Source organism: Staurois parvus, unplaced genomic scaffold, assembly GCF_062004578.1.
Source record: "Staurois parvus isolate SC_StPar_1 unplaced genomic scaffold, SC_StPar_1.0 ptg000714l, whole genome shotgun sequence".
Taxonomy (NCBI): Eukaryota; Metazoa; Chordata; class Amphibia; order Anura; family Ranidae; genus Staurois; species Staurois parvus.
In genome coordinates this window covers 4,082,367-4,110,202 of record NW_028318510.1, presented here as the reverse complement: position 1 = coordinate 4,110,202, position 27,836 = coordinate 4,082,367, and the positions used below count along the sequence as shown (strand labels likewise).

The following is a 27,836-nucleotide window of genomic DNA, read 5'->3' as shown; positions in this document are numbered from 1 at the left end:
CCAGGCCATGCATCCAGTCTTAGCCAAAGCAATAGTCCGCATGTAGAGATACCTTACAAACACTTTCATAAAATAGCTTCTTTATAGATACAACTGGCTACTTAGAAAGCATGCATGTTGTGAATACTGGCAATAAAGAATGTACAGTTGCAAGAAAAAGTATGTGAACCCCTTGGGATTACGTGGAGTTTTGCATGAATTGGGCATAAAATGTGCTCTGAATGTCATCTAAGTCACAACAATAGAAGAACACAGTCTGCTGAACATAATACTACACAAAAATTAGATGTTGCCATGGTTTAATTGCACATAACATGTAAACATTCACAGTGCAGGGAGGAAAAAGTATGTGAAGCCCTAGCTTAATGACTTCTCCCAGAGCTAATTGGAGCCAGGAGTGAGCCAACCTTGACTCCAATCAGTTTGATGATATTGGATGTGTTGCTGACAGCTGTCCTGCCCTTAAAAAACACACACCTGTTTTGGGTTTACTGGTTTCAAGAAGCACTGTGTGATGTGAACCATGCCTTGCAGAAAAGAGCTCTCAGAAGACCTACGATCAAGAATTGTTGACTTGCATGAAGCTGGAAAGGGTTACAAAAGTATCTCCAAAAGCCTTGATGTTCATGTGTCCACGGTAAGACAGACTGTCTACAAATGGAGAAAGTTCAGCACTGTTGCTACTCTCCCTAGACGTGGTCGTCCTGTAAAAATGACTGCAAGAGCACAGCGCAGAATGCTGCATGAGGTAAAGAAGAATCCCAGAGTGTCAGCTAAAGACCTACAGAAATCTCTGGCACATGCTAACATTTTTGTTGACACATCTACAATAAGGAAAACATTAAACAAGAATGGAGTACATGGGAGGACACCACGGAGGAAGCCATTGCTGTCCAAAAAGAATATTGCAGCACGTTTGAAGTTTGCAAAAGAGCACCTGGATGTTCCACAGCACTACTGGCAAAATGTACTGTGGACAGATGAAACCAAGATTGAGTTGTTTGGGAAGAACACACAACACTATGTGTGGAGAAAAAAAGGCACAGCACACCAACATCAAAACCTCATCCCCACTGTAAAACATGGCGGAGGGAGCATCATGGTTTGGGGCTGCTTTGCTGCCTCAGGGCCTGGACAGATTGTTGTCATTGATGGGAAAATGAATTCCAGAGTTTATCAAGACATTTTGCAGGAAAACGTACGACCATCTGTCCGCCAACTGAAGCTCCGCAGAGGATGGGTGATGCAACAGGACAATGACCCAAAGCATACAAGTAATTCAACAAAACAATGGCTGCAACAGCAGAGAATACGCCTTCTGGAGTGGCCCAGTCAGAGTCCTGACCTCAACCCGATTGAAATGCTGTGGCATGACCTTAAGAGAGTGATTCACACCAGACATCCCAAGAATATTGCTACACTGAAACAGTTTTGTGAAGAGGAGTGGTCCAAAATGACTCCAGATCATTGTGCCGGTCTGATCTGCAACTACAGGAAACGTTTGGTTGAGGTTATTGCTGCCAAAGGAGGGTCAACCAGTTATTAAGTCCAAAGGTTCACATACTTTTTCCTCCCTGCACTGTGAATGTTTACATGTTATGTGCAATTAAACCATGGCAACATCTAATGTTTGTGTAGTACTATGTTCAGCAGACTGTGTTCTTCTATTGTTGTGACTTAGATGACGTTCAGAGCACATTTTATGCCCAATTCATGCAAAACTCCACGTAATCCCAAAGGGTTCACATACTTTTTCTTGCAACTGTACATGCTATTACTGCTTGTGATAACACACTAGAGGCTCTTGATAACGAACGGCGGTTCCAGAAAAAAAAAAAAGAAAAAAAAAAAAAACACAGTAAGCCCTGGTTCACACCAGTGCCACTTCAGGTGCGACATGCAATTTACAAATCGCACCAAATGTATTTAAACCTTAACTTAAACCTTGCCAAAACCGAGCTCCTAGTTTTCCCCCCAGCTTGCGTCCCACTCCCCCCCCCGATCTCTCCATCACGACCAACAACGCCACCATCAGTCCCACCCCGCAAGTGTCATTCTAGACTCCAATCTGTCTTTCCAGCCGCAGATCCAATCACTGACAAATTCATGCAGACTCCACCTCCGCAACATCTCCAAAATACGCACGTTCCTAACTCCTGAAACTACAAAACAACTCATTCACTCCCTTATTATATCACGACTTGACTACTGTAACTCCCTCCTCGCCGGCCTACCCCAACACAGGCTATCCCCGCTTCAGTCTATCCTGAATACTGCGGCCAGACTCATCCACCTTACCAATCCGCCACCCCCCTCTGCCAATCCCTCCATTGGCTTCCAATTGCCCAATGCATAAAATTCTAAATATTAACACTGACGTACAAAGCTGTTCATAACACTGCCCCAAACTATATCACCGACCTGATATCCAAATACCACCCAAAACGCACTCTCTGCTCCTCACAAGACCTCCTACTCTCCAGTTCCCTGGTCTCCTCCTCCCATGCTTGTCTCCAGGACTTCTCCAGAGCTTCCCCCATTCTCTGGAACTCACTACCCCAATCCATCAGACTGTCACCTTCCCTCCTCACCATTAGGCGCACCCTGAAAACCCATCTCATCAGAGAAGCCTACCCCGCCCTCACCTAACTGCTAATCTCCTCCGCTCTTCCCACCACTCCATCCCCCACAGCTATTTCCTCCTGTACCACTCTCCCCTTCCTCCTAGATTGCAAGCTCCAAGGAGCAGGGCCCTCGAACCCCTCGTGTATTGTATTGTATTGTTACTGTGCTGTCTTGTGTACTGTCTCCCATTATAATGTACAGCGCTGAGCAAACCGTTGGCGCTATATAAATACTGTATAATAATATTTCTATGGCATTTTCTTAATCAGTACGATCTGAAGTAACACGATTTCTAAAAATAGCTCTATTTTTTTCCAATTTCATCGTGACTTGCACGGATTACTGTTAAATGAAGTTGAAAGCCACAGTGAAATCGGTGGTACAAATCACACTGATCTGCAGCTTTGAAATCGCGCTACTTCAATTGATTTCAAAGTCGCATTCTGTGTGAACCAGGGCTAAAATAGAATTGAAGATAGGTGGAGAAATACAAGGAATAACCTGACAGTTGTACTGAAAACCCTTCATACATAAGATCTATAGGGATTGATTTATGTAAACTGGAGAGTGCAAAATCTGGTGCAGCTCTGCATAAAAACCAATCAGCTTCCAGGTTTTATTGTCAAAGCCTAACTGAACAACCTGAAGTAAAAGCGCATCGACTCCCATGCACAGCTGCACCAGATTGAGCATGCTCCAGTTTTAGTAAATCAACCCCATAAAGTCTTCAATATTAACAGTTTTGCTGTTAAAATGAAAAGATAGCAAGTATGGGTAAACAGCATGATTCCCAGAAAAGAAATTCAGCCATTTTAATCTGCTGCAGGACACAGCAACATACTTTATTTCCCTTTGTATCTTCCTAATGAATTCTCCAGATGCAAAGCCCAAGACGCTATCTTGTATGAGCTTTGAATTAATCAGAGGCTGCAGCTCACCGATGGCAACTATTATCTACTGCTTTCTTGTCGAACATAGACAAAACCATATCCAATTTCATCCGTAACGCACTGAAACATTATCTCGGCAGAACGTTCTGAAAGTCACAGTGGAATTTTGTCACAATCACTATGCACAGTACGTTCATGGAACTTGAAAATCATGTGAAATACAATTATAATCAGACTTTATTTTTTTCATAAAAGAAGAAATCTGTGACTGAGTGTTCAAAGATATCAGGCACACTTTACATTTTTATTTTTTGTTCTGGATTATGGGATGCAGGAAAAACAAGGTTCATACCACCCCTATAGCTGAAAGGGCCAGTTCACCTAAATGTGCATTTTTAGCTGCACAGACAGGCTTTAAACTAAGTGACTGTTTTATCTTTAGGGGATTTAAGTGGATAGAGCCCCCTGCAAAGATATGTGACCGTTTTCCTTTGGGAGCATTTTTGGGTATTCCTGCTCACACTTTCCATTACAAATCCAAAAAATAACCTATCAAATGCACATTTTAGGATAGCGGACAGAGAAAACCATTCCTTTATGTCCCTGGGACACTAGTGCATCCAGAACCGCTGGTTTATAGCACACGTGCAGCCTTATACTATACAGCCATTTGTTACAAGCTACAATGAAATTAAATGGTTCAGACTTTCAGGAGGAGAGAGGAGGAGAAGCTGGCTTTCAGCAGTTGCAAGAGGAAAATGGAGAGGATCTGTTCCTGTATATGCCACCCCTCCTGTCCAAGTGTAAAACAGAATGCGTCAGGGAGGCCGCCTGGGCCCCCCGGAGCACAGGGCGACCCCAGATACCACTGCGACCGCTGACGCTACACCAGTGGTTGGAGAGGATAAAAACACGTCTCATCTATGGTGTTTACCCCCCCCCCTCCCCCAAACTGCAAATGTAAATGAAGCACTTTCAGACTGATGAGCTACGGTTTACCCGCACCATGAGTGCAGAGCAGTGCACCTGCGGCTTTGCCATAGACTTCTTTTAGATCTTGTAGCTGTGGTGCACTTTCAGACAATGCACCAAACCTGCAGGATATAAAAGAAGTCCATGGCTAAGTGCAGCTAAACCGCAAGTGCACTGCACTGCACCCACGGATCAGTGTGAAAGCAGCCTAAAAACCCTTTTTTTAAAAGTGCCAATATGCCCATTGCAAAACTATGCAATGTTATAAAACTGATTTTTTTTTTTTTTTTCCAACTTCTGCTGGCATCGCTAGGCTGCTAAAAGCTCCTAGGCACAGTGTACTTGGTATCCCTCTGCCTGGGACAGGAGCCGGTGCTACAGAGGAAGCATCGGCTTATGCGGCTCCTGCAATCCACTACCATCGTTGGCTCCACACACTCTGATGCTCTGGGATGGTGGGTCGGCAAAGCGCAATCTGAGCTTGCTATCCAGCCATCCCAGACCATAAGATCACTAGCCACATCAGAATGCTCAGTGGGCTATGGGTTTAGCGCCCCTGGGAGAAGGTGATGGAAATGAGACATTTACAAAGCTTCTGACTTAGGAAACTCTACTGTGTTTCACACTAGTTTAGTTGAGGGATTTTAGGTTTCTTTTAGGCCATCTCAACATAACCTGTCTGGTTATATATGCTCATAAAATTATTTAAAAATCCAACAAAATGGGCAAAAGCAAGAAATTAAGTAAGGAGTTCCAATGCTGGAGTCCCAATGGTCCTATACTGGGATGCATTGTCATACATTATGTTGTGCATTCCAATGGTACAAACTATACGTATAAGAGAAAGCACATTGTATTCAGAAGAACTGGTTGATGCCAAGGCATTGGGGGTTATCTACTAAAACTGGAGAGTGCAGAATCTGGTACAACTCTGCATAGAAACCAATCAGCTTCCAGGTTTTATTGTTAAAGCTTCATTGAACAAGTTAAAGTTAGAAGCCGACTGGCTTCAATGCAAAGCTGCACCAAGTTCTGAGTGCTCCAGTTATAGCTTGTTTGCATGTTATTCAATTGATCAATAGTTGCCATGGTCACCAGAAAAAATAGAAAGTGATGGGAAATCCAAAATGTTGTCAACAAAATGGAAAGTAAATGTTCTAATGGGGGACACCTGTTTTTTGACAGTGTTGGTGGGATTTCTGCTCATTTGGTGCTCTGTGTACAGCAGTGTTTCTCAACATTTTTCAGTCAAGGCACCCCTTAAAATGATGCAGTCTTAAGGCACCTCATTTGAAAATGTAAAAACGAAACTAATAGTTTTACATAATGCAGCAACATCCACACATGTAAGACACCCAACATTAGAGGCGATTTATACTTACAAAGCAAATACACCTTTGCACACTGGTATTGACTAGTATTCCAATGTTTCTCTTCTCCCTCAGCTTCTCTCCCTCACAAAGCTAATTTGACCCCAGTGCTGACAGAGAGGGGCAGAGAACAGGCAAACAAGGATGCTGTACAGACACCCAATATCATAATTATCAACCGATGATGTCATTGGTTGTTAGGATGCCAGTGGCAAGAAGGTTGTAATGGTGCACAATGAAAACTGGTGGCTTTGTGTAACTAAAAGGCAGGCTTGATCCACACGTTGGCTTGTATACAAACTTTGGATGATTGTTAGAGATTTTGCCAAGGTATCCCTGAAGAAACCTGAACACAACCCAGGGTGCCTGTGAACCCTGGTTGAAAAAAGGCTGGCCTACAGAACAGGAAGTAAAGTAAAATCTCACCAGTTGGACACAGATGGCAAAAAAAAATCCATACTGTATCCGAAATTGAAAAAAGAATTGTCTTTAGATATATTTTAACCACAAACAATCTTTCCCAGCAGAACAATTCTCCAAGTGATACTTTAAAGCTAAAGTTTAGGAGTGATGGCAGCAGTCTTCCAGGTCCAGTGCAGAGTGGCTGCCATTCTGCATAAGTAACTATAGGGGTTTACTTGTTTGGCACTGCGGCCATTCAGAGAAAGCCTTGTATACTTTTCAATTCTCTGGTTGGATGAGGTGGAGAATGTGAAGTCACCACCCTGCCTTCCACCTCAAAAAAAAAAAAAAAAAAAATACAAGGCTTTCTCTTAATGGCAGTAGCGCCAATCAAGAAACCCCTACTGTCTACTACACTGATTTGCAGCTTACACAGGGATCAGTCAGGTATGAGATATGCACATGTACATTAGTCATTGGTCCAAGCTTGGCCAATGTAACTATGCAAGAAAAATCATACCTAATGTAGCCAGGTGCTTGGCTACATACAGAAAGCAATTTAGGACACTGTGCTGCTTTCTGGGTCTCCCAATGGACTTCAGCTGAATTGGTTAACACTACCTTGTTTCAATCCACCAGGGGGAACGGACAAAAAGAAGGAGCTCAAGAGACTTGATGTTTGGCAGCACTGAATCATGGGAAAGTTCAGCAAATAAACTTTACTGTTGCAGTTACTGGACTTTTGGAGTACAATTCCCAATGTGAGCTGGCTTTAAAGAGGGAAACCTGTATTTTCACAGGCTGAATAATGAAGGATTTTTTCTTTGCTGTGATGAGACTGAGGTGTGCACACCACTGCATTTGTGTGCACATCAACCTGCTACACGCCTTTGGCCAAGTGCTGAGGACCGTAGTCGGTCCAGACAGATCTAGAAGTGAATTGACATCGTAACAGTGGGACCCCTGTTGCTGTATCACTGGTAATAGTGAGAGGATACTGCTGCCATTAACCTGTTGCATCTAGCAGAGGCTGGGCAGAAAGAAACTGGCCATCTAACTAGCAGCATTATTTACTGCATGCATACTTTACTGAGATTGTACTCATGTGCACCACTGTAGAGACTGGGCCCCAATGCTACTTTGCCTATGGTTCATAGTAAGAGGTACCTTTAGGGAGTTTTAAATTGCATCACTGCCATTCTTATAGAGTGCACTCTAAAGTGGATATAGCCTACAGTTTACAGAGGAATTATTGCAGCATTGATCATCATTGCAGTTACGGTTTTCTAATGTCATTGTCTATTGCAGATTTGTGGATTATCAGGTTTACTCTAATTTAGCTGCATAGAACTCCATTCTGTGCTGCTATATCCTAGTGAACATATCTAGTGAACTGTGATTGACCTAATCTTTACTACCATTACAACATATTGAGTTAATTTACCAGTAACCAGTCCGATGTTTGCTTTTTAATACTGAACATTAGTTATGTGCAGGATATTTATATTTGTGCTCCTATTAGCAATGCAGTATCAATTTGCCTAACCTGGTGTATCAGAGGTACAGGTTGTTCTCAGAATCAAAGCAGAAGAACAGAGAACCCCATCTACCAAGCAGTTCCTGTGGGGTAGCGTTACACTAAACTTCAGCATTAATAGGTGTCTATTCTGGCCAGTTATTATAGCAGATTAGATAATTTTACAACAACCACAACAGTAATCAACCTGTGCAGTTTATGCTTCTGAAGGACGTTTCCTGTACTTATGGAGTCTGTGACCACTGAAGTTTTTTGTCTATTGAAAGGGCAGTTAGCAGAATCAATGAAAAGTACATCATGGGGGTCAATATCTAACAGTAAACAAAAACAATACAACTGAATTTATCCTGGAGAACTCCCCTTCCAAATCTTTGCAGTGGCTAAAAAGAAAAAGAAGAGAATTGTACCAATGCGGAACACAAATATGGGAATCTTGGGAAAAAATAAAATAAAATATATATATATATATATATATATATATATATATATACATACATACATATACACACACATATACACACACACACACATATATATATATATATATATATATATATATATATATATATATATACATATATATACACATATATACATACACACACACACATACATACACCGGCCATAACTTTATTATCACTATGTTAAGTAAAACATTGCTTATCTCATTACAGTGCCATCTGAAAGTTAGTGGAATATATTAGGCAGCAAGTAAGCATATTGTCCATGAAGGTGATGTGTTGAGAACAGAAAAAATAGGCATCACAGTTTTTTTGTATATGGGGCAGCATAGTGGCAGACTGGTCAGCCAAACGTGCCTACAGTGGGTACGTGAGCATCAGAACTGGATCAAGTAACAATGAATGAAGGTGACCTGGCCTAATGAATCAGTTTCTTTTACATCATGTGGACGGTGTGTGTGTGCATCACTTGCCTGGTAAAGAGATGGCACCAGGATGCACTATGGGAAGAAGTTAAGCCGGTGGAGGCAGAGTGATGCTTTGGGCAATGTTCTGCTGCAAAACCTTGGTCCTACAATTCTTGTAGATGTTACTTGGCATGTACCACCTACCTAAACCTTGTTGATGATCAAATACACCCTTTTGTGTCCTGCCACAGTGCAAAAATGGTTTAAGAATGATTTATAGAACACAACAACAAGTTCAAGGTGTTGACATGGCATTCAAATTATCCATATCTCAATCCATCGAGCATTTGTGGGATGTGTTGGAAAAACAAGTCCAATCCATGGTGGCCCCACCTAGCAACATACAAGACTTAAAGAATTTGCTGCTGATGACTTGGTGCCAGATCCTACAGCATACCTTCAGAAGTCTAGCGGACTCCATGACAGGTAAAGGCTGTTTTGGTGGCAAAAAGGTGGGTGGTCATAAAATGATGGCTGATATATAATAGAACATGCTATTCTTTCTATTTGGATCGAGTGCAGTCTGCAGAAAGAGGCAAAAAAGTCGAGATACACTTCTGCTTAGAAGAGAGATTCAAGGTTTTCTTTTTTTTTTTTTTTTTTACACTAGCTACCAGCTAAGCAGTTAGCATTACTCACCTGACTTCTGGCAATCTGATTGCTGCATCAGACGTTTTCCATTTATCTCTGTTATCCAGGCCTTTTTGTGTACTTGGGTAGAGAGAGCTAGAGAGCTATGCTGGGCCCAGAGGGTGATGTGCTATTGAGTTCAAACACTTCTATTCGTCTGGCTTACAACATAATCCAAAACTTGAGATGCATGCAGGCAATATGTACTAGGGCTGAGACCAAGTGAAAGAAAACAAAAAGGTAGTGCCTAGCCCTGAGCAGCAGACTTGCACTAGTCATCCTACCCCTCTCCTCCTCCCCAGGTTTAATATATATACACATACACGCACACATACATACATACAGTTGTGTTCAACATAATAGCAGTCAGACATCACTAAGCTGATCAATCACTGTTTTTGGTAGAAATGATATTTCTACATGGCAAATAATTTACTAGCATCTTCCCTGCACTGCTCTTGTCCACTCTGACTCTCCTCCAGAAAAAATTTTGCGCTGTACACAGTACAAACCGTTGAGAAAGCCGGGATAGGTGCAACGCCTCAGGCAGGCAGTGACATCATCATGTTGGTTGGGGCAAGGATGCCATTTTGCTGAAGTATGTACTATAGATGAGTCACTGTCTCTATGTGCTTTTCATATATCTTCTTATGAGTGTTATGAGTGGCATTTTAAAAAACACATATATATATATATATATATATATATATATATATATACATACATACATACATACACACACATACAGTTGTGTTCAAAATAATAGCAGTCAGACATCACTAACCTGATCAATCACTGTTTTTGGTAGAAATGATATTTCTACATGGCAAATAATTTACTAGCAGGTGTAGTAGAGTAATAGAAATCCAACAGACCCAACAGTCATGACATGCATGCTGCTGATTCTGTGTCATTGAATCACTAATTGAAAGGGGCATGTTCAAAATGATAGCAGTGTGGAGTTCTATTAGTGAGGTCATTCATTCTTTGAAAAACAGGTGGCAATTATTGCCCTTAATTAAGGAAGGAAGGCAGCAAATGTTGTACATGCTGGTTACAGTGCATTTCTCTCTGAAATTCTGAGGAACTGTTCAGAAGAACAGTGTACCTTGATTAAAAAGTTGATTGGAGAGGGGAAAACATATAAAGAAGTGCAGAAAATGATAGGCTGCTCAGCTAAAATGATTGCAAATGCTTTAAAATGGCAACCAAAACCTGAAAGACGTGGATGAAAGCGAAAAACTACCATTCGAATGGATAGAAGAATAGCCAAAATGGCAAGGACTCAGCCAACAATCATCTCCAGGAAGATCAAAGAAGGTCTAAAGTTACCTGTGAGTACTGTTACAATTAGAAGATGCCTGTGTGAAGCCAAGCTATCTGCAAGAAGCCCCCGCAACGTCCCACTGTTGAAAAAAAGACGTGCTGAAGAGGTTACAATTTGCCAAAGAGCACATTGACTGGCCTAAAGAGAAATGACGCAACATTTTGTGGACTGATGAAAGTAAGATTGTTCTTTTTGGGTCTAGTGGCCAGAGACAGTTTGTCAGATGACCCCCAAACACTGAATTCAAGCCACAGTACACTGTGAAGACAGTGAAGCATGGTTGCGCAAGCATCATGATATGGGGATGTTTCTCATACTACGGTGTTGGGCCTATTTATCGCATACCAGGGATCATGGATCAGTTTGAATACATCAAAATACTTGAAGAGGTCATGCTGCCTTATGCTGAAGAGAAAATGCCCTTGAAATGGGTGTTCCAACAAGACAACCCCAAACACACCAGTAAATGTGCAACATCTTGGTTCCAGACCAACAAGATTGACGTTATGGAGTGGCCAGCCCAATCCCTGGATCTTAATCCAATAGAAAACTTGTGGGGTGACGTCAAAAATGCAGTTTCTGAGGCAAAACCAAGAAATAGAGAAGAACCGTGGAATGTTGTCCAATTATCCTGGGCTGGAATACCTGTTCACAGGTGCCAGAAGTTGGTTGACTCCATGCAACACAGATGTACAGCAGTTCTCAGAAACAGTGCTTATACAACTAAATATTCATTAAGTGATTCAAAGGAAAGCAAAATCTTCAAACATTTTTCAGTTTATATAGTGAATGTTTGAGTTTGTAAAGAAGAATACAAACACTGCTATTTTTTTTGAACAGTCTAATATTCACTTTTCTTCAATTTTTTTGTAGAGGAACAACACAAATTTGATATATTTTTCTTCATGTTTTGATTTGGAATAGAATGTGTAGTGTTCCCAATGCATTTGTGTGTATGGAAATAAAAGCTATTAGAAGGATTTTGAGCTTTATTCACTTTTTTCAACACGCTGCTATTATTTTGAACACAACTGTATATATATATATATATATATATATAATTTTTTTTTTCCTTGTGGGTATAGAATCATGTTTAATACAATTTCTTTCTTTTCTTTCTTCATGTCTCCTTATTGAATATAGTGCATCTTTATTATAGAGCATAAAGATAAAATTTTTTCTTATTACGAGAGAAAAAAATTGAGTACTGTCCGTGATACTTTTTTTATTTGCACTAAAATACAATTTTGAGGACAAGCTTTCGGGATATGTCCCCTTCTTCAAAGTCCAAGCAGTACTATACAAATCACAAAGTTTCAGCAGAATATTATTACGAGGTATTAGGAGGAAACAAATGGACAGAATGGAATAGATTCTGGAATAGATGAACAGGGAAGGACTGTCCACTGCAAGGTCAAGTGTGTTAACAAGGATCAGTGGCTAACATAGGAAGAGCATCTGTATTCGGACTGTTCAAGTGATTCAGTGCTGTGTAATAAGCCAAAGGTGATGGGAGCTGCAGAGAGCAGTCAATCCTCTATCTTTCTTCTGCAGATAAAGAAACATGCAGAAAGTGTTTGGTAATGAATCACATTCTTCCTTGACATACAGAGATTATTCGAGCTTGCAAATATTCAGAGGTCATGTGCCAGAAAAAAAATGAAAAAGCAGGCCCTTTTTAGCTTCATTACCAACATACTTCAGTGCACTAAAAAATATTTACCACCTGCTGTGATCCAAGTGGATATTGTGCTCCATTGATAAGAATTCTAGCAGAGCTTACATCTGAAGGAAGCCAGACTTTAGTACAGTGTATTTATTGACATAGATGGCGGAGATATCCTTTTGTAAATTTTGTACTTCAAGAACAAAGAGAGAAAGGAAACACAGTTGCAGCCAAGCACATTTCTGTTATGACAGCAAGGAAACCCTGAAGATGGCTGAAATGAAGAATCTGGATCTTCAGACCCCTTCTGGTAATTTCTCTTCACCTGACATTAACATTCTCTACTCATTACATATCTCCCCATTATGAAGTATAAATTAAAGGGGGGCACTGTGTTACATACCGGTTTCTTCAGTCTTCAATAATAAAAGTGTAAATAGGATATTACCGCACAGAAGACTGGAAGTGATGCAAGCGTGCTAACCTGGAAGCGAAGTTGAGGTAGCGAGCTGTACCATGAGGTGGTGAGACACTGGTAATCCGGCTCATGCAGGGAAAGCGGGCAACTGACAGCTGGTTTTATTATTATTATTATTGAAGGCATTATTTTATAATGTGTTTATGAGTATTTTATATGGTTTTAATAAAATTTGAATATGCAGTGAGATATTGCATTATTGCGAGTGTCTGAGAGTGTCTTAGAAGATACCATATCCTGGAGCAAGAGTATCATAGGATACGTTTGGAGTCATTATTAAACATCTGAGCTTTGCATGCCGATCGTCTTGGATGTGAGGCATTGATCTTTGGTGAATCACGGAATCTGCACATTGGGAGTGGTGGTCACAAGCACTGCATGAAGGATAATATGTGGATCATATATGGACACGATTGTTGGTCCATAACATACACTGATGTAGAAAACTTTCTTTGGGGCTGCTTTTCATTTCATTCTATATATATTTTTTCTGTGTCGTGGTTAATTGAGGTTATTTAGAATTTATTCAATATTTATCTAATTTGAATCACTAAAGGTATGGGGATGTGCAGCGCTACCTAATGCCTGTGTATTTTGGTTATAGTTTCAAACACTGGTTTGGTAACATTCAAACCTACAATGAAAAAGTGAAAGCTATGAATTGCCTTAAAAAAGTTTTTGATAGGGCCCTTTGACACTTGTTTGTTTAATCTACAGTATTTAGGTTGACAACATATCTGGGAAAGCAGCCCTGCTGTCTCTGTACTTCAGGCTAGCTTGGTCAATTAATGGTTCATTCATTACCAGTGGCACGCACACTGGAATAGAGCCGGGAATCGCTGACGCAGGCGTTTCTAAAGCGGTAATCATGAGAGTCTTCAGAGCAGAGCATAAACATTTCCGGAATTTATTGCAATGTTCTTTCTTTCTTTTTTTTTTTTTGTGCTCCTGAAAACAGGCAACATTTACCATCTGTTTTACCAATGAATATAAATAAATATTGCTATGACTACTACATACAATATTACACAATCATGTGTCCATTTAATAATCATACTTTCTAGCTACAATCGTTTATAATACACTCAAGTGGTAGAAATGTTACTTTAGACATATAGGATACAAAGAAACCACATACTCACATTTTCTCCTCTGAAAACCAGAAACCCTGGCAGGAGAAAAGTTGTTTAAAAAAAAAAAAAAGCACACACCTAAAGCCACGTACTACGCATGCGTTTAGGTGTGTCAAGTGCTTGAGCGTCAAAGGATTGAGAATATTCACTTATTCTAGCCACTGGAATGCATTAACCCTCAAAACGCCCCTAAACGTATCTAGTGTTTTAGGTGCATTCAGCGTTTTCCCTGCTCTTCAGCTCTTTTCATGAAAGCACTTTTCTCATGTTTTTTTTTCAGCCTGTAAGATTAAGTTCACACTGATGGGTATAAATTGGTGCAATTTCTGTGCGATTTGCTTTTTGACAAGTGCAAATTTAATGCAGTTTCTGGGGGACTGAGCACAGCTGGAGATAAATATTTGCACCACACCCGCACTTAACTCACACAGGGCCCTTTTTTACCCAGGACAAAATCACACTGCATAGATGTTAACAGCTTTCATAGAAAACAATGTATTCAGATGACATGAATCTATGGTTTTAGGATCGCATCAGTGTGAACCGGGACTAAATGCTCCTCTTCTAATAGGCCTATAAACACCTACGTGTACTGTAAACACCTATGTGTAGATTTACTAAAACTGGAGAGTGCAAAATCTGGTGCAGCTCAGCTTCCAGTTTTTTTTTGGCAACGATTAATTGAATAAAGCTGCAGATTTTTTATTTTTTTTTACTGATTGGCTACTATGCACAGCTGCACCAGAATTTGCACTCTCTAGTTTTAGTAAATCTAAATTTAGTAGACTAACATAAATGTGCTCTTAAAGGTTAAAAAAAAAAAAAAAAAAAAAGTGTTTTTACGCCTGTAAAAGTGTTCGTTTTTTTTTAAGCTCAATGCGTACGAGGCCTTATGGTTCTCATCTTTTTGCTCTGTATAACATACAGCAATTCTTTTCTGAGCCACTGCAAGTTACTTTACATTTTTTTCCATCAATATCAGCAAGCAAGAGCAGTGGAAGGAGCCCTAGGTGTGGTTATTGAGTTGGTGTGAGTAAAAATGTCAGCACTGACCACTAACAGAAGTACAGTAAGTATAGCACACTGCAGGCAAAAATTATACATTTCAGCATACCAGGGAAAAACATTTCTGAGTTGCTTCAGAGATGAGCCCTTTCTATATAAAAATCAATATACCAGCAACTATTCTAAAGTGCTCCTTAAACCTCATCCAGGTTATGAGCTAGCAGGACCAAGAGCCACTATAATGGGGGAAGGGCAGCATAATGAAGCAGAACTCCAGCCAAAAAAAGTATTATTATTATTATACAGGATTTATATAGCGCCAACAGTTTGATCAGCGCTTTACAATAAACTTAAATTAGGTCCAAAGGCCGAACGTTTTTTTACCTGAATGCAGTAAAAAAAAAAACCTTCGGGGTGCAGCTTCCTCCAACCCCCCTCCCCCATACTTACCTGAGCCCCATCTTGATCCAGCAATGTGAATGAGAGTCACAGCTCTCCTCAGTCTGTCTCTGCTCATTGGCTCACTCAGCAGTGGAAGACATTGGTCCATGCCGCTGTCAATCACCGCCAGTGAGCCAATGAGAAGAGAGCAGGGGGCAGGGCTGAACCACGCTGTGTGTGTAAATGAACTATTCACAGGAGCATGGCTCATGAGCGAGCCTGCTCTAGTGCTCCCATTGCAAGAGGCTCCCTTTTGGGGGGCACTCGACTAGGAGGGAAGAACCTGAACCGCTGGTGGGGGATCAAAAAGAAGAGGATCAGGGCTGCTCTGTGCAAAACCATTTCACAGGGCAGGTAAGTATAACAGGTTTGTTATTTTTTATAAGGATAATACAACTTTTAGAACCACTGTATTAGCACATTCAAAGATAAAATAAAAATCAGCTTTAGTTAAAATATCCACCTTCTATTCTAACTAGAGTTCTCCCCCACACTACATCTTCTCCACCAATATATGTCCTCAGTCTGATGGGCAGCATCAATCAACCCACTAATTAGCCCAAGATGTCTGGGACCCACCCCAACCTGTGACTGTACATTGAAAGGAGAAGCAGCAAAATGATAATCTCATCTCTCTTCCTCTCTTATTATCAACATGCTCCTTACCAGCACATGAACTGAAGGCCGATACCAGGTCAAATCCAGGTACTTACACTTCTTGTATTTTGAAAAGTTAAATAAATTATGTGTTAATGATTACAGAGCTGCATTCATTTGGGTCTTTTATGTGTGCCTAGAGTTCAGCTTTAAAGTGGTTATAAAATCAAAACATTTCTTACCTTAATTTGCTGCATTAAGGTAAAAAGAAGCCCACTACTTTTTCTCCCCCCACCCCCTACTGGGGGACTGCCAAAGAAAAGGTAAGGGAATGCTCTGTGCAATATCATTATACACAGCAGGTAAGTATAACATCTTTTTTTATTGAATAAGGGCAGATAATTCATGCAGCATTTACTTCCTGGAATCCATATGCCCTTGACATCATTTGCCTAGGCATTGAAACCAGGAAGTAACTAAATAAATGTTTAAAACAAGTAAATATGAGATATTTTCCTATTTACTAATGCTAGCAGCATAAGGATTCAAAATAATGAAGATTGAGAGCATGAAACTCCACTTTAATCCCTGTGTGCCACTACCCCAAAAATATTAAAATACCACTGTCCAGGTTGAAAAAAGTGTGTACTTGTCCCATAGTTCTGACCTGTAGAACTCAATTTGAACCCAAGTAGACCAGTAGCTTGAAATGACACACTTAGGCAGTATGTTGACATCCATGGCTTGGAGATGTTTTGCTTTGTCCTGTGCAATGCAGCTCATCCTTGGAAACACCAATGGGTATCCTGAAGTAGTGCTGGAATGTTGGGGTAAATAGGCCCCACACAGTCAGCTGCTAAGGAAGATTGATCATGTTTGTAAAACCAAGAATCTGTACTTGGACAGCTAAAGTCAACAGAAAAACAAAGTATTCTGTTCAATAAATACTAAACCGATCACATACAGCCCAAGACTGAAGTTACATTTCAAGGAACACCAGCGGCAGAATCTCTGCTCCTGGATTCCTAGAACAGGCTGCATATGGCGATTGCCACATGGAAGCCATCCCCATGGTTCATTTCATTTTACATAAATGATATAGAGAAGGAGACTCCCAGCAATGTTACGGAGCCAGAGACAACCAAAATGAATAGTTCTTGTTAGAGTAAACTTGTAATTTACTGTTTAAAATACTTTAAATGGTACCACATCTGATACGTGATCTGTTATCAAATACTACTTTTCCTTTTAGGAAATGAATAATGTAATATTCATCTAAATGTCTAAATTAAATTGGTTTGAAACTTTCAGATTTTTTGAATGAATGCATGCCAAGCAGCCAGTTAAATCTGTATTAAACCTAAAAGCAAATATTATATTGAAGCTCAGCAAATTTTAGCTGTGATGACTGCATTAGTTTTCTTTTTAGTCTTTCACCTGGTGATCAGTAAGTCTGTTCTCTCTAGCACATGTATCAGGAATGAGACAAACCTTTTACCACTGACAGGGGTTCTTACAATGATCAGCTTTTATGTAAAACCTAATAACCTAATAAAAATGATTTGATGTAACTGCTAATATTAGTATTAGCTGGAGTTCTGCTTCAATTTGTTAGTGTATCTGAACCTGCTAGTGTATCTAACACGCCCCTTCCCCCAGGCAGACAATGCTGCTGTCCAAAGGTGCCTCTGTGCTCCTTCATTCAGAGAGGGGGCTTTCTAACACAGGAGGTGGGTTACTGGCCAGGTCACTAGGTGAAAACCGAGGGAAAAGGCCTAAAAAACCCTGAAAAATATGCAGCCACCACATCTAATGACTGGTAAGCTGCAATATATTTCAGTTTTGGTTTTGGGTTTATTACTGCTTTAAGCATTCCTCACTGCTTAACCGCCTCCCGCCCGCCGTATAGTAATATGACAGACGCAAGGTGGTTCTCTCGTTCTGGGAGGATGTCATATGACGTCCTCCCATTCTAACCACGCATGCGTGGCTCCTGAAGCGCACAGAGCGGTGATCGGCGGTGCGCTGTGTCCCTCGGACACAGCGGATCACCGATCCACGGAAAGAGCCGAAGATATCGGCTCGGTCATGTGATCAGCTATGTCCAATCACAGCTGATCACATGTAAACATGGAAATGCCGGTTATCGGCATTTCTCTCCCCACAAGCTGTCACGCTGACCGCTCGTGAGGAGAGGAGAGCCGGTAATCGGCATCCCTCAGAGGGGACATGTGCACTGATCATCTGGGCACTGATGATCAGTGTGCCCTGATGATCTGAGTAGCCCCAGCAGTGCCACCTGTCAGTGTCCATCAGTGCCAGCTCTCAGTGCTCATCCATGCCACCTGCCAGTGCCCATCAGTGCCACATTTCAGTGCCCATCAGTGCCACATATCAGTGCCCATCTGAGCTGCCAGTCAGTACCACCTATCAATGCTGCGAATCAGTGCCACCTATCAGTGTGCGTCAGTGCCGCATATCAGTGCCCGTCAGTGCCAGCTAACAGTGCCAGTCAGTGCCGCCTATCAGTGCCATATATGAGTGCTGCCTTTCAGTGCCAGTCAGTGATGCCTGTCAATGCCCATCAGTGCTCCCTACCAGTGCCTCATCAGTGCCACCTATCAGTGCCAGTCAGTGCCACCTATCAGTGCCACATGAGTGCTGCCTGTCAATGCCCATCAGTGCCCCCTACCAGTGCCCCCTACCAGTGCCCCATCAGTGCAGCCTATCAGTGCCCATCAGTGCAGCCTGATTAGCGCACATCAGTGAAAGAGAAAAATCACTTCTTTACAAAATTTTATAACAAAAACTAAGAAAAAACGTTTGTTTGTTTTTCAAAATTTTCTGTGGTTTTTGGTTTGTTTAGGAAAAAATAAAAAACCCAGAGGTGATTAAATACCACCAAAATAAAGCTCTATCTGTCACAAAAAAATGATAAAAATTTCATATGAGTACAGTGTTGCATGACCGCGCAATTGTCATTCAAAGTGCAACAGTGCTGAAAGCTGGAAATTGGCCTGGGCAGGAAGGGGGTGACAGTGCCCTGTAGGCTAGTGGTTAAAGAGGAACTTCACCTCTCAGTCAAAACTGACTATTTGTAATCCTGATGCTGCTAGCATTGGTAGATAGATAGGAAAGTATATCGGATTTACTTAGTTTAAACATTTGTTTTACATTTCTTCAGTTGCTTCCTGGTTTCTATGCCTAAACAAATGTCATACATCGCAGGAGTCTTCAGGAGGGGTTTTCTCAGCTAAGCACGCCCCTGACTGCTGAGCCTGAGCTAAGGGCAGATGGATTCCAGGAATTAAACGCTACATGAATCATCTGCCCATAATCAGGATGGCCATGGCCATGGGAAGCGCTAGGGGGTGTTTTTCAACATGATTTCTCAGCAAAATAAAACATGGGAACATGGATGGATGGATGGATGAGTTTTCTTTGAACATTAAAGTGTTACTAAACCCGCAACAGTAAAATCAGTCTGTATTTGCAGTAAAGCATGCTTGTTATACTTACTGTGGAACCTAAGGGGTTAATCCTCCACAGTGTAAAAGGGCTGTTTAATCCGATCTTCTCTGATCCCCCCCTTCTTTTACTGTCCCCAATACATCTGCCACAGTATAGAGTAGCAGTGGCAAGGCTGAACATGCTCAGTTTGGTGTGTTTTGCTTGAGAGGTTTTTTTTTTTTTTTTTTTTTTTTTTTAGAAAGTGCATGTGATTGGCACAGGGCTAGTCAGCCATTTCCAAACAGAGGGCCAGGGGTCATGCAGCCTCACAGGACAGTCAGAGAAGAATAAAAACTCCTCCTACAAGATTAAATCAGAGCTTGGCCAGACACTGATTTAGCGGTTCTAAAGGCTCAAGGTTTTTTACCTTCATGCATTCTATGCATAAAGGTAAAAAACATTCTGTGTGCAGCATCCAACCCAGCACCCCCCTAAATACCCTAAGTCCCCTCTTGATCCAGTGATGTGCACTGGAGTCTTGGCTATCCCAGGACTCCCTCTTCTCATTGGCTGAGACAGAAGCCATTGGCTTCCACTGCTGTCAATCACAGCCAGTGAGCCAATAAGAGAGGGGGTGGGGCCGAGCTGCAGCTCCATGTGTGAATAGAAACACAGAGCATGGGTGCCCCCATAGCAAGCTGCTTGCTGTGGGGGCTTTCAACAGGAGGGAGGGGACAGGAGAGCTTGCGGGGGACCCAAGAAGAGGAGGATCCAGGTTTCTCTGTGCAAAACCACTGCAGAGAGCAGGTAAGTGTAGAAATGTTTGTAATTTTTTATTTAAAAAAAAATAAAGTCGCAAGACTGCTATATACTGCTGATGATAAAATGTATTTAGCAGTATATATTTACTAAAATAACTGTATTTCCATGTTCTGTGTACTGTGGGAGACCAGATAGTGAATGCAGGGCCCTGGGTTTAGTAACACTTTAAAATGAATTAAACAGCATTTTTGGCTTGTGGTGCTCCAGTGTTCCACTTTAACATGCAGGATATGTGGGCATGAACATTTACAGTGGTTCCTATCATCACGATTGACTCCAGGTCCCTCAGCACAGCTTCCCCAAATTTCCTGTAGGGGAAAGATCTCACTTAGGTTGTTAGCATCTGTCCATCAAATCGCTTGGAGAAGGAAGAGAGGGAAGCAGGGGAGTTGCTTGCTGTGGATTTGTACTGATGCACACAGCATACAGTATAGCACATAGCGTCTATTTAGCTCTAGGATTGCACATGCAATCCTCATAGGACCCTGCAAAGGACAGGAGCCATCCTATAACTGGAAAGAAGTACAATCGCTAAAGGGACCGGTTGCATCAGGAGGAAAGAATTTTTGACCATCAAAAAGGCAGTATGCATGGAAAGTCTTTGCCTTAACAGGTTATATTTATTAAAAAAAAGTAAGGCTTTAATAACCCTTTAAGAAAGGTACAACACCTGGATGTATTGATCACGAGATGAAATCACTTAACAACATGCAAGACTTCAAAAGAAGACGTGAGAGGAATATGTGAAGAAGTCTCCGTGTCATCCTCTCGCACACAGGCACAGTAGTGAATATTTGGCAGAATAAAGGGAGGGCTGGTGACTGCAGGGTTTGGCTGTGCTCCCTGATGGAACATATTGAACAGTTCCAGCTTCCATGTTGTGCGAGTCAGCCTGAGCACAATATTTCAGATAACACAGCAATGACAGACACAAAGCAAAATATGTTAACCAGGCACTTACCTCACAGTTTTTTGCTCCCTGCTGTTTCCTCCCTGAGCTTGCAAAGCCAACATTCTGCGGAGACAAGTAAAGACAGTTGTGTGTTATTGTGAGCATCTGCCGTCAGCTTCACCCTGCTAAGACAAGAACGGTCTGAGTGTTCAGCAGTGGAGGACGACAACAATGAGCGCAGCTGAGCCGCCTTACAACTTCCGTTTCAGAGTTAAAGGTGCAGTTTTGCAGCTACAGCAACTTTTCATGACCTGGCAGAGAACACATGATAGCTTGTAATAGTTCAAAGTGAACATATTACACATCCACAAACTTCTAATGTGCTTTCAAATGCCAGGTCATGGTATACACGTCATACTTCATTATACACATGAGCAAACAACAACCTGCTTATAGCATACTGTGTGGACAAGTGATAATTAGTAAGGGATCTGTAACCGTGGATTTACACAACTGTAAAACTGCAACCACCTCTGAGTTGTTAAAAAATACCCCACCCAAAAAAAATATATATATCTATATATTCACACACACACACATACAGTTGTGTTCAAAGTAATAGCAGTCAGACATCACTAACCTGATCAATCACTGTTTTTGGTAGAAGTGATATTTCTACATGGCAAATAATTTACTAGCAGGTGTAGTAGAGTAATAGAAATCCAACAGACCCAACAGTCATGACATGCATGCTGCTGATTCTGTGTAATTGAATCACTAATTGAAAGGGGCATGTTCAAAATAATAGCAGTGTGGAGTTCTATTAGTGAGGTCATTCATTCTTTGAAAAACAGGTGGCAATTATTGCCCTTATTTAAGGAAGGAAGGCAGCAAATGTTGTACATGCTGGTTAAGGTGCATTTCTCTCTGAAATTCTGAGGAAAATGGGTGGTTTCAGACATTGTTCAGAAGAACAGTGTACCTTGATTAAAAAGTTGATTGGAGAGGGGAAAACATATAAAGAAGTGCAGAAAATGATAGGCTGCTCAGCTAAAACGATCGCAAATGCTTTAAAATGGCAACCAAAACCTGAAAGACATGGAAGAAAGCGGAAAAACTACCATTCGAATGGATAGAAGTATAGCCAAAATGGCAAGGACTCAGCCAACAATCAGCTCCAGGAAGATCAAAGAAGGTCTAAAGTTACCTGTGAGTACTGTTACAATTAGAAGACACCTATGTGAAGCCAAGCTATCTGCAAGAAGCCCCCGCAAAGTCCCACTGTTGATAAAAAGACATGTGCTGAAGAGGTTACAATTTGCCAAAGAGCACATTGACTGGCCTAAAGAGAAATAGCGCAACATTTTGTGGACTGATGAAAGTAAGATTGTTCTTTTTGGGTCTAGTGGCCGGAGACAGTTTATCAGACGACCCCCAAACACTGAATTCAAGCCACAGTACACTGTGAAGACAGTGAAGCATGGTTGCGCAAGCATCATGATATGGGGATGTTTCTCATACTACGGTGTTGGGCCTATTTATCGCATACCAGGGATCATGGATCAGTTTGAATACATCAGAATACTTGAAGAGGTCATGCTGCCTTATGCTGAAGAGGAAATGCCCTTGAAATGGGTGTTCCAACAAGACAACGACCCCAAACACACCAGTAAACGTGCAACATCTTGGTTCCAGACCAACAAGATGGACGTTATGGAGTGGCCAGCCCAATCCCCGGATCTTCATCCAATAGAAAACTTGTGGGGTGACATCAAAAATGCAGTTTCTGAGGCAAAACCAAGAAATAGAGAAGAACCGTGGAATGTTGTCCAATCATCCTGGGCTGGAATACCTGTTCACAGGTGCCAGAAGTTGGTTGACTCCATGCAACACAGATGTACAGCAGTTCTCAGAAACAGTGCGACTACAACTAAATATTAATTGATTCAAAAGAAAGCAAAATCTTCAAACATTTTTCAGTTTATATAGTGAATGTTAGTGTTTGTATTCTTCTTTACAAACTCAGCTATTTTTTTTTAAACAGTCTAATATTCACTTTTCTTAATTTTTTTTTTTTAGAGGAACAACACAAATTTGATAAATTTTTCTTCATGTTTTGATTTGGAATAGAATGTGTAGTGTTCCCAATGCATTTGTGTGTATGGAAATAAAAGCTATTAGAAGGACTTTGAGCTTTATTCACTTTTTTCAACACACTGCTATTATTTGGAACACAACAGTTGTATTATTATTATTATACAGGATTTATATAGCGCCAACGGTTTGCTCAGCACTTTATATTATAGTGGGAGACAATACAGTAACAATACAGTTCAATACAAGAGGGATTTGAGGGCCCTGCTCCTTGGAGCTTACAATCTAGGAGGGAGGGGCACTGCTGGGCACCGATCATCAGGGCACTGATGATCAGTGCCCTGATGATCGGTGCCCAGCAGTGCCACCAACCAGTTCTGCCCACCTGTGCCCAGCAGTGCCGCCCACCTGTGCCCAGCAGTGCCGCCCACCAGTGCACCCACCTGTGCCCAGCAGAGCCACCTACCTGTGCCCACCCACCTGTGCCCACCAGTGCCACCCACCAGTGCCCATCAATGCAGTGCTGCCAGTCAGTGCCCAGCGGTTGCACCAGTCAATGCCCAGGAGTGATGCCAGTCAGTGCCACCTATCAGTTCTGTCTATCAGTACCCATCATCAGTGCCGCCTATCCGTGACACCTCATTAGTGCTGCCTATCAGTGCCACCTATCCGTGCCAGCTCATTAGTGCTGCCTATGCTGCCTATCAGTGCTGCCTATCAGTGCCTATCAGTGCTGCCTCATCAACGCACATCAGTGAAGGAGCAAAATTACCTGTTTGCAAAATTTTATAATCAAAACAAAGAAAACTTTTTTTTCAAACTTTTTTGCACTTTTTTTGTTTATAGCGCAAAAAGCAAAGTGCCCAGCTGTGATTAAATACCACCAAAAGAAAGCTCTATTTGTGAGAAAAAAAAATTAAAAATTTCATATGGGTACAATCTTGCATGACCGCGCAATTGTCAAAGTGCGACAGCGCTGAAAGCTGAAAATTGGCCTGGTAAAGAAGGGGGTATAAGTGCCCGGTAGGCAAGAGCTTGCTTTAATCGATGTCCTCATGACAACGGTTTTACAATATAGAAAATGTGGAAAACTACAACATGGACATAGACAGCAATAAAAAGCTTACAGGGGTTCTAGTCTTCACTACTCTATTGAAACGTTATTTCTGTCTATGTTGCTGTTTAAGATTTGCACGTATTCCTGTCTGCTAAAACCACTGTCATTGGGGGGAAAAGTGAGAGAAATCTCTTTCAGAGCCCTGGATCACAGTAAAAACCTGACAGAGGTCTGAACCCTTCCTCTCTGCAAAACATGCAAAGTTTTGGGCAGACATACACTTTAAAACAATGCTTTATGCCACATCAGCCTACTATTGTCTACATTAACCTATAGAGTATTCACGTAGCCATAGCATGACATTGTTTTGCATGAATCCGATAAAATTGGAACATTCTTGACAAGGCACAGTGGACACTTGAAAAGCCTGCATAATGGACCCAATGGATACACAATAAAACTAAAGCCGATGGTCAATAAAGGTGATGTTAGCTTCAAAGATTTGTTCCCGATACTGTCATTTAATAACTCCATAGTATGTTTTCATCAGGGATCAAGCTCTTTGGCAATGTACATCAAGCAGAAGATTTATCTTGGTTGATGTGGGATACAGACCTCTGAATACACTGAATTCTTTGTAGGGGGCAAAGAAGAGCCAAGATGATCCGTGGACTATGGATAGAAATAGCTTTTCCTGAACCTATTAATGTGCATAAACGGCATGCAGAGGCCAGTGGTCTGACTTCACTTGAAGGTAAAGAGCGCGCTTTTCATACTCGTCCATTAGCAGATGAGAGATCTGTAAACACATCTTGCTCTTCACAATGGTAACCCTCTTCCTGTACTCCGTCACAAACACAAAGCTTTCAGCTCTCCATTTCACACACTAGATAGAAATTCTCAATTCTGCTTTTTAGATCAGGAAGCAGCAAAAAAAAAAAAATAAAAAATTAACCCAATATTCAGATAAAGCTGCAGGTTTTGTATTTTTAAAGGTCACTCCAGAGAGGAGAAAAAATATTACCCATGGAGCGGGGTCCCGCATGCACTGCAAGGGTTAAATGCTTGTTAAAGATGAACTCCAAGAAATCAATTACTTTGTACAATGTGCTGGATTAGTGGGGGTTAAGTCTAGTGGGGTGCATGCCACCTCGTTGACTGATCTCTTTAATTTACAGTTTACAATTTTTCTGAGTGGGAGCATAATTATTGATATGTTTTCGGCATGCAGATGCTGGAGGTGGCAGGCTCCAGTGGGGATTGAAGGGAATAATATACAACTACAGTTTTTCATACTATATATGCAGATTTAACCCAGCACTATAAAATAGAAGATGTCGTCAGAAGTCAATATTTCACGCATAATTCATTGACCCTCAGGACCTTCATAGCTGCACACTGCTTTAGTAACATGCAAGCTCATTCAAGGTTGACTACATATATTAGCAGATGGCGTGGACATGTAGCTAGAATTTACATTTCTACCATTTTGACAGTTGTGCAGATTTCAGTCTGATAAAAAAAAATTACTTCAGCAAAATGGTGGCCATCTGCACAAAGACAATGACTCCCGGTTGCGTAAATGTGAATGAGCTGGGAAAAGAGGGCTTCAGGTCCTGTTCTCCATCTTTAGAAAACTCTGCAGATGCGTTTTGCCCTTTTCAGGGCAATTTGCCTCTACAATTGAAGCAGTAGTAAACCACAGGATATTATGACAGACTAACCTGCACACGGAGCCCTCCAGCACAGTGCTGTCACAGCTCCATGGCGCTTCCATCTTCACCTGGTCTTCCTTCCGGGTTCTTGAGTCCCAGGGCTGTGATGACGTTTCTCTTGTGCATGTATGCGGGATCCCCAGCATGGAGCTCCAAAGGTACGGCACGGGAATGCCATCCTTTCAGAGTGCATGCGTGGGTGACATCACTGGCTGTATCCCATTTGAAAAACAGTGCACGTTTAGGAGATATTCTCTTATTATAGGCTTACCTGTAGGTACAAGTTAAAAAAATGGACTTTACTTCCACTTTAAGCCCCGAAATGGACAAAACATGCCTGATGAGTTCTCTACAGGTGGAGAACAGGAGCTGAAGCCATTTTTTACCCATCTGATTCACATTTATACAACAGGACGTCAGTGTCTGTGTGCTGAGGGCCACCATTTTGTTGAAGTCTACTTGAGCCTTACAAGATCCTGTGTTGCACCAGCCTATTCACATGCTGATTGGACTAGCACAGGTTTGGGGGGGGGGGGCGCATTAGAGTGGGACCATTTTCATTGTTTTAGGCTGCATACGATAAAGAAGTGAGCTTCACCTGAAATCTGCCAGCTAATGTGTCTTTGTATGGTACCTTTAAAATGATGCAGCAGAGCTATGAATATACAGGGAGAACTGCAGACAGTCATCTCCAACAAAATAAAGAACATTTGTAGGGACAGGTAATCCCTATATACATGCAAGGAAGCTGCAAAGAAACCAGTTTTTCCAATCTTGTACATTTACACTGTAAAACAAAGGTAGGGTTTGTGTGTGGAATCTGAGTTTGCAGCCTCTGTTCAATATGGTTGAAGGTCATAAAAAATAAACATTAAAAAATAGTACTACTGTAAAGTTAGTTTACCATGTAGTAAGCACATAAAGCTGTCATACCGGAGATTATGGTTAATGATAACCAGGAATATAATGATTTATAGGGCTCAATTTAGGTGTACAGGGGCTTACTCATTAACCTATATCTGAAAATGGCTGGAACAATGTGATAAACCCAAAAGGCATCTGTTCCACATAGCTTTAAGGACATGCTATTTCTGGGTCCCCAAGGAGAAAAAAAAGCTGCACCAAGTCTACATGAGAGTACATAAATCAACATTTGATTCATGATACCAAGGATGCATCCTACACACGCAGGGACCAGCGCATAAAATGTAATATCATAGATACGTTTAACGAAACACTGGTCCCACCATGTATTAAAGAGAAAACGAAAAGTCGTGGTTAGGTGAATGTGGACCATTGGCTTGCGTTGTGCTTAGCTTCTTGGACATTCCTTGTGGTTGTCTCCCCAACGCTTGCACTATCTGCTTGTTGTATTCACGTTGTCAAATGAAAGCTGCTTGAAGGGTACATATAAACAACATTTTTCTTTAGCTTTGGATAGCGTTTGTGAGGGTAAAACACTAGCCAGGTTATTGTTTACTGTCTAGGTACCATTAAGGAGAATTCCCTGTGCTCCCCTGTCCTGAAGGCACAGCAATAAGTCTTCAGTCACACCTGAGCGAAGTGAATTTCAGGCGTTTTCAGGCATTTTTATATGAGCATTTTTGCAAGCCTATAAAGGTCCTGTGTACATCTGGTGATTTGGGATCGCATGAAGAATAGCCGCAATTCTTCCTGCCATTCCAAATCGCACTGCAACAGTGGCAAAACCCACAATATGCATTTGGGTGTCATTCATTTTTAATGGCACTGTAAACACAGTGCGTTGTCACGATTGTCACACATCTCATGAAGCTTGTGACTCA

General features: G+C 41.4%; 1 protein-coding gene across 3 annotated transcripts in view; it reads right to left on the bottom strand.

Moving 5' to 3' along the window:
- ERBIN (erbb2 interacting protein) overlaps positions 1-27,836 on the bottom strand; it is a 349,377-nt gene that overhangs the window by 176,635 nt on the left and 144,906 nt on the right. For 2 of the 3 annotated variants that reach the window (XM_089653471.1, XM_089653473.1), the window contains exon 1: positions 21,235-21,363. In XM_089653471.1, the coding sequence (XP_089509597.1) occupies positions 21,235-21,330 (96 nt within the window). In that variant the 5' untranslated portion in view covers positions 21,331-21,363. Of the gene's footprint in view, positions 1-21,234; positions 21,364-27,836 lie in introns of those variants that run through there. The other variant, XM_089653472.1, reaches the window with a different exon arrangement.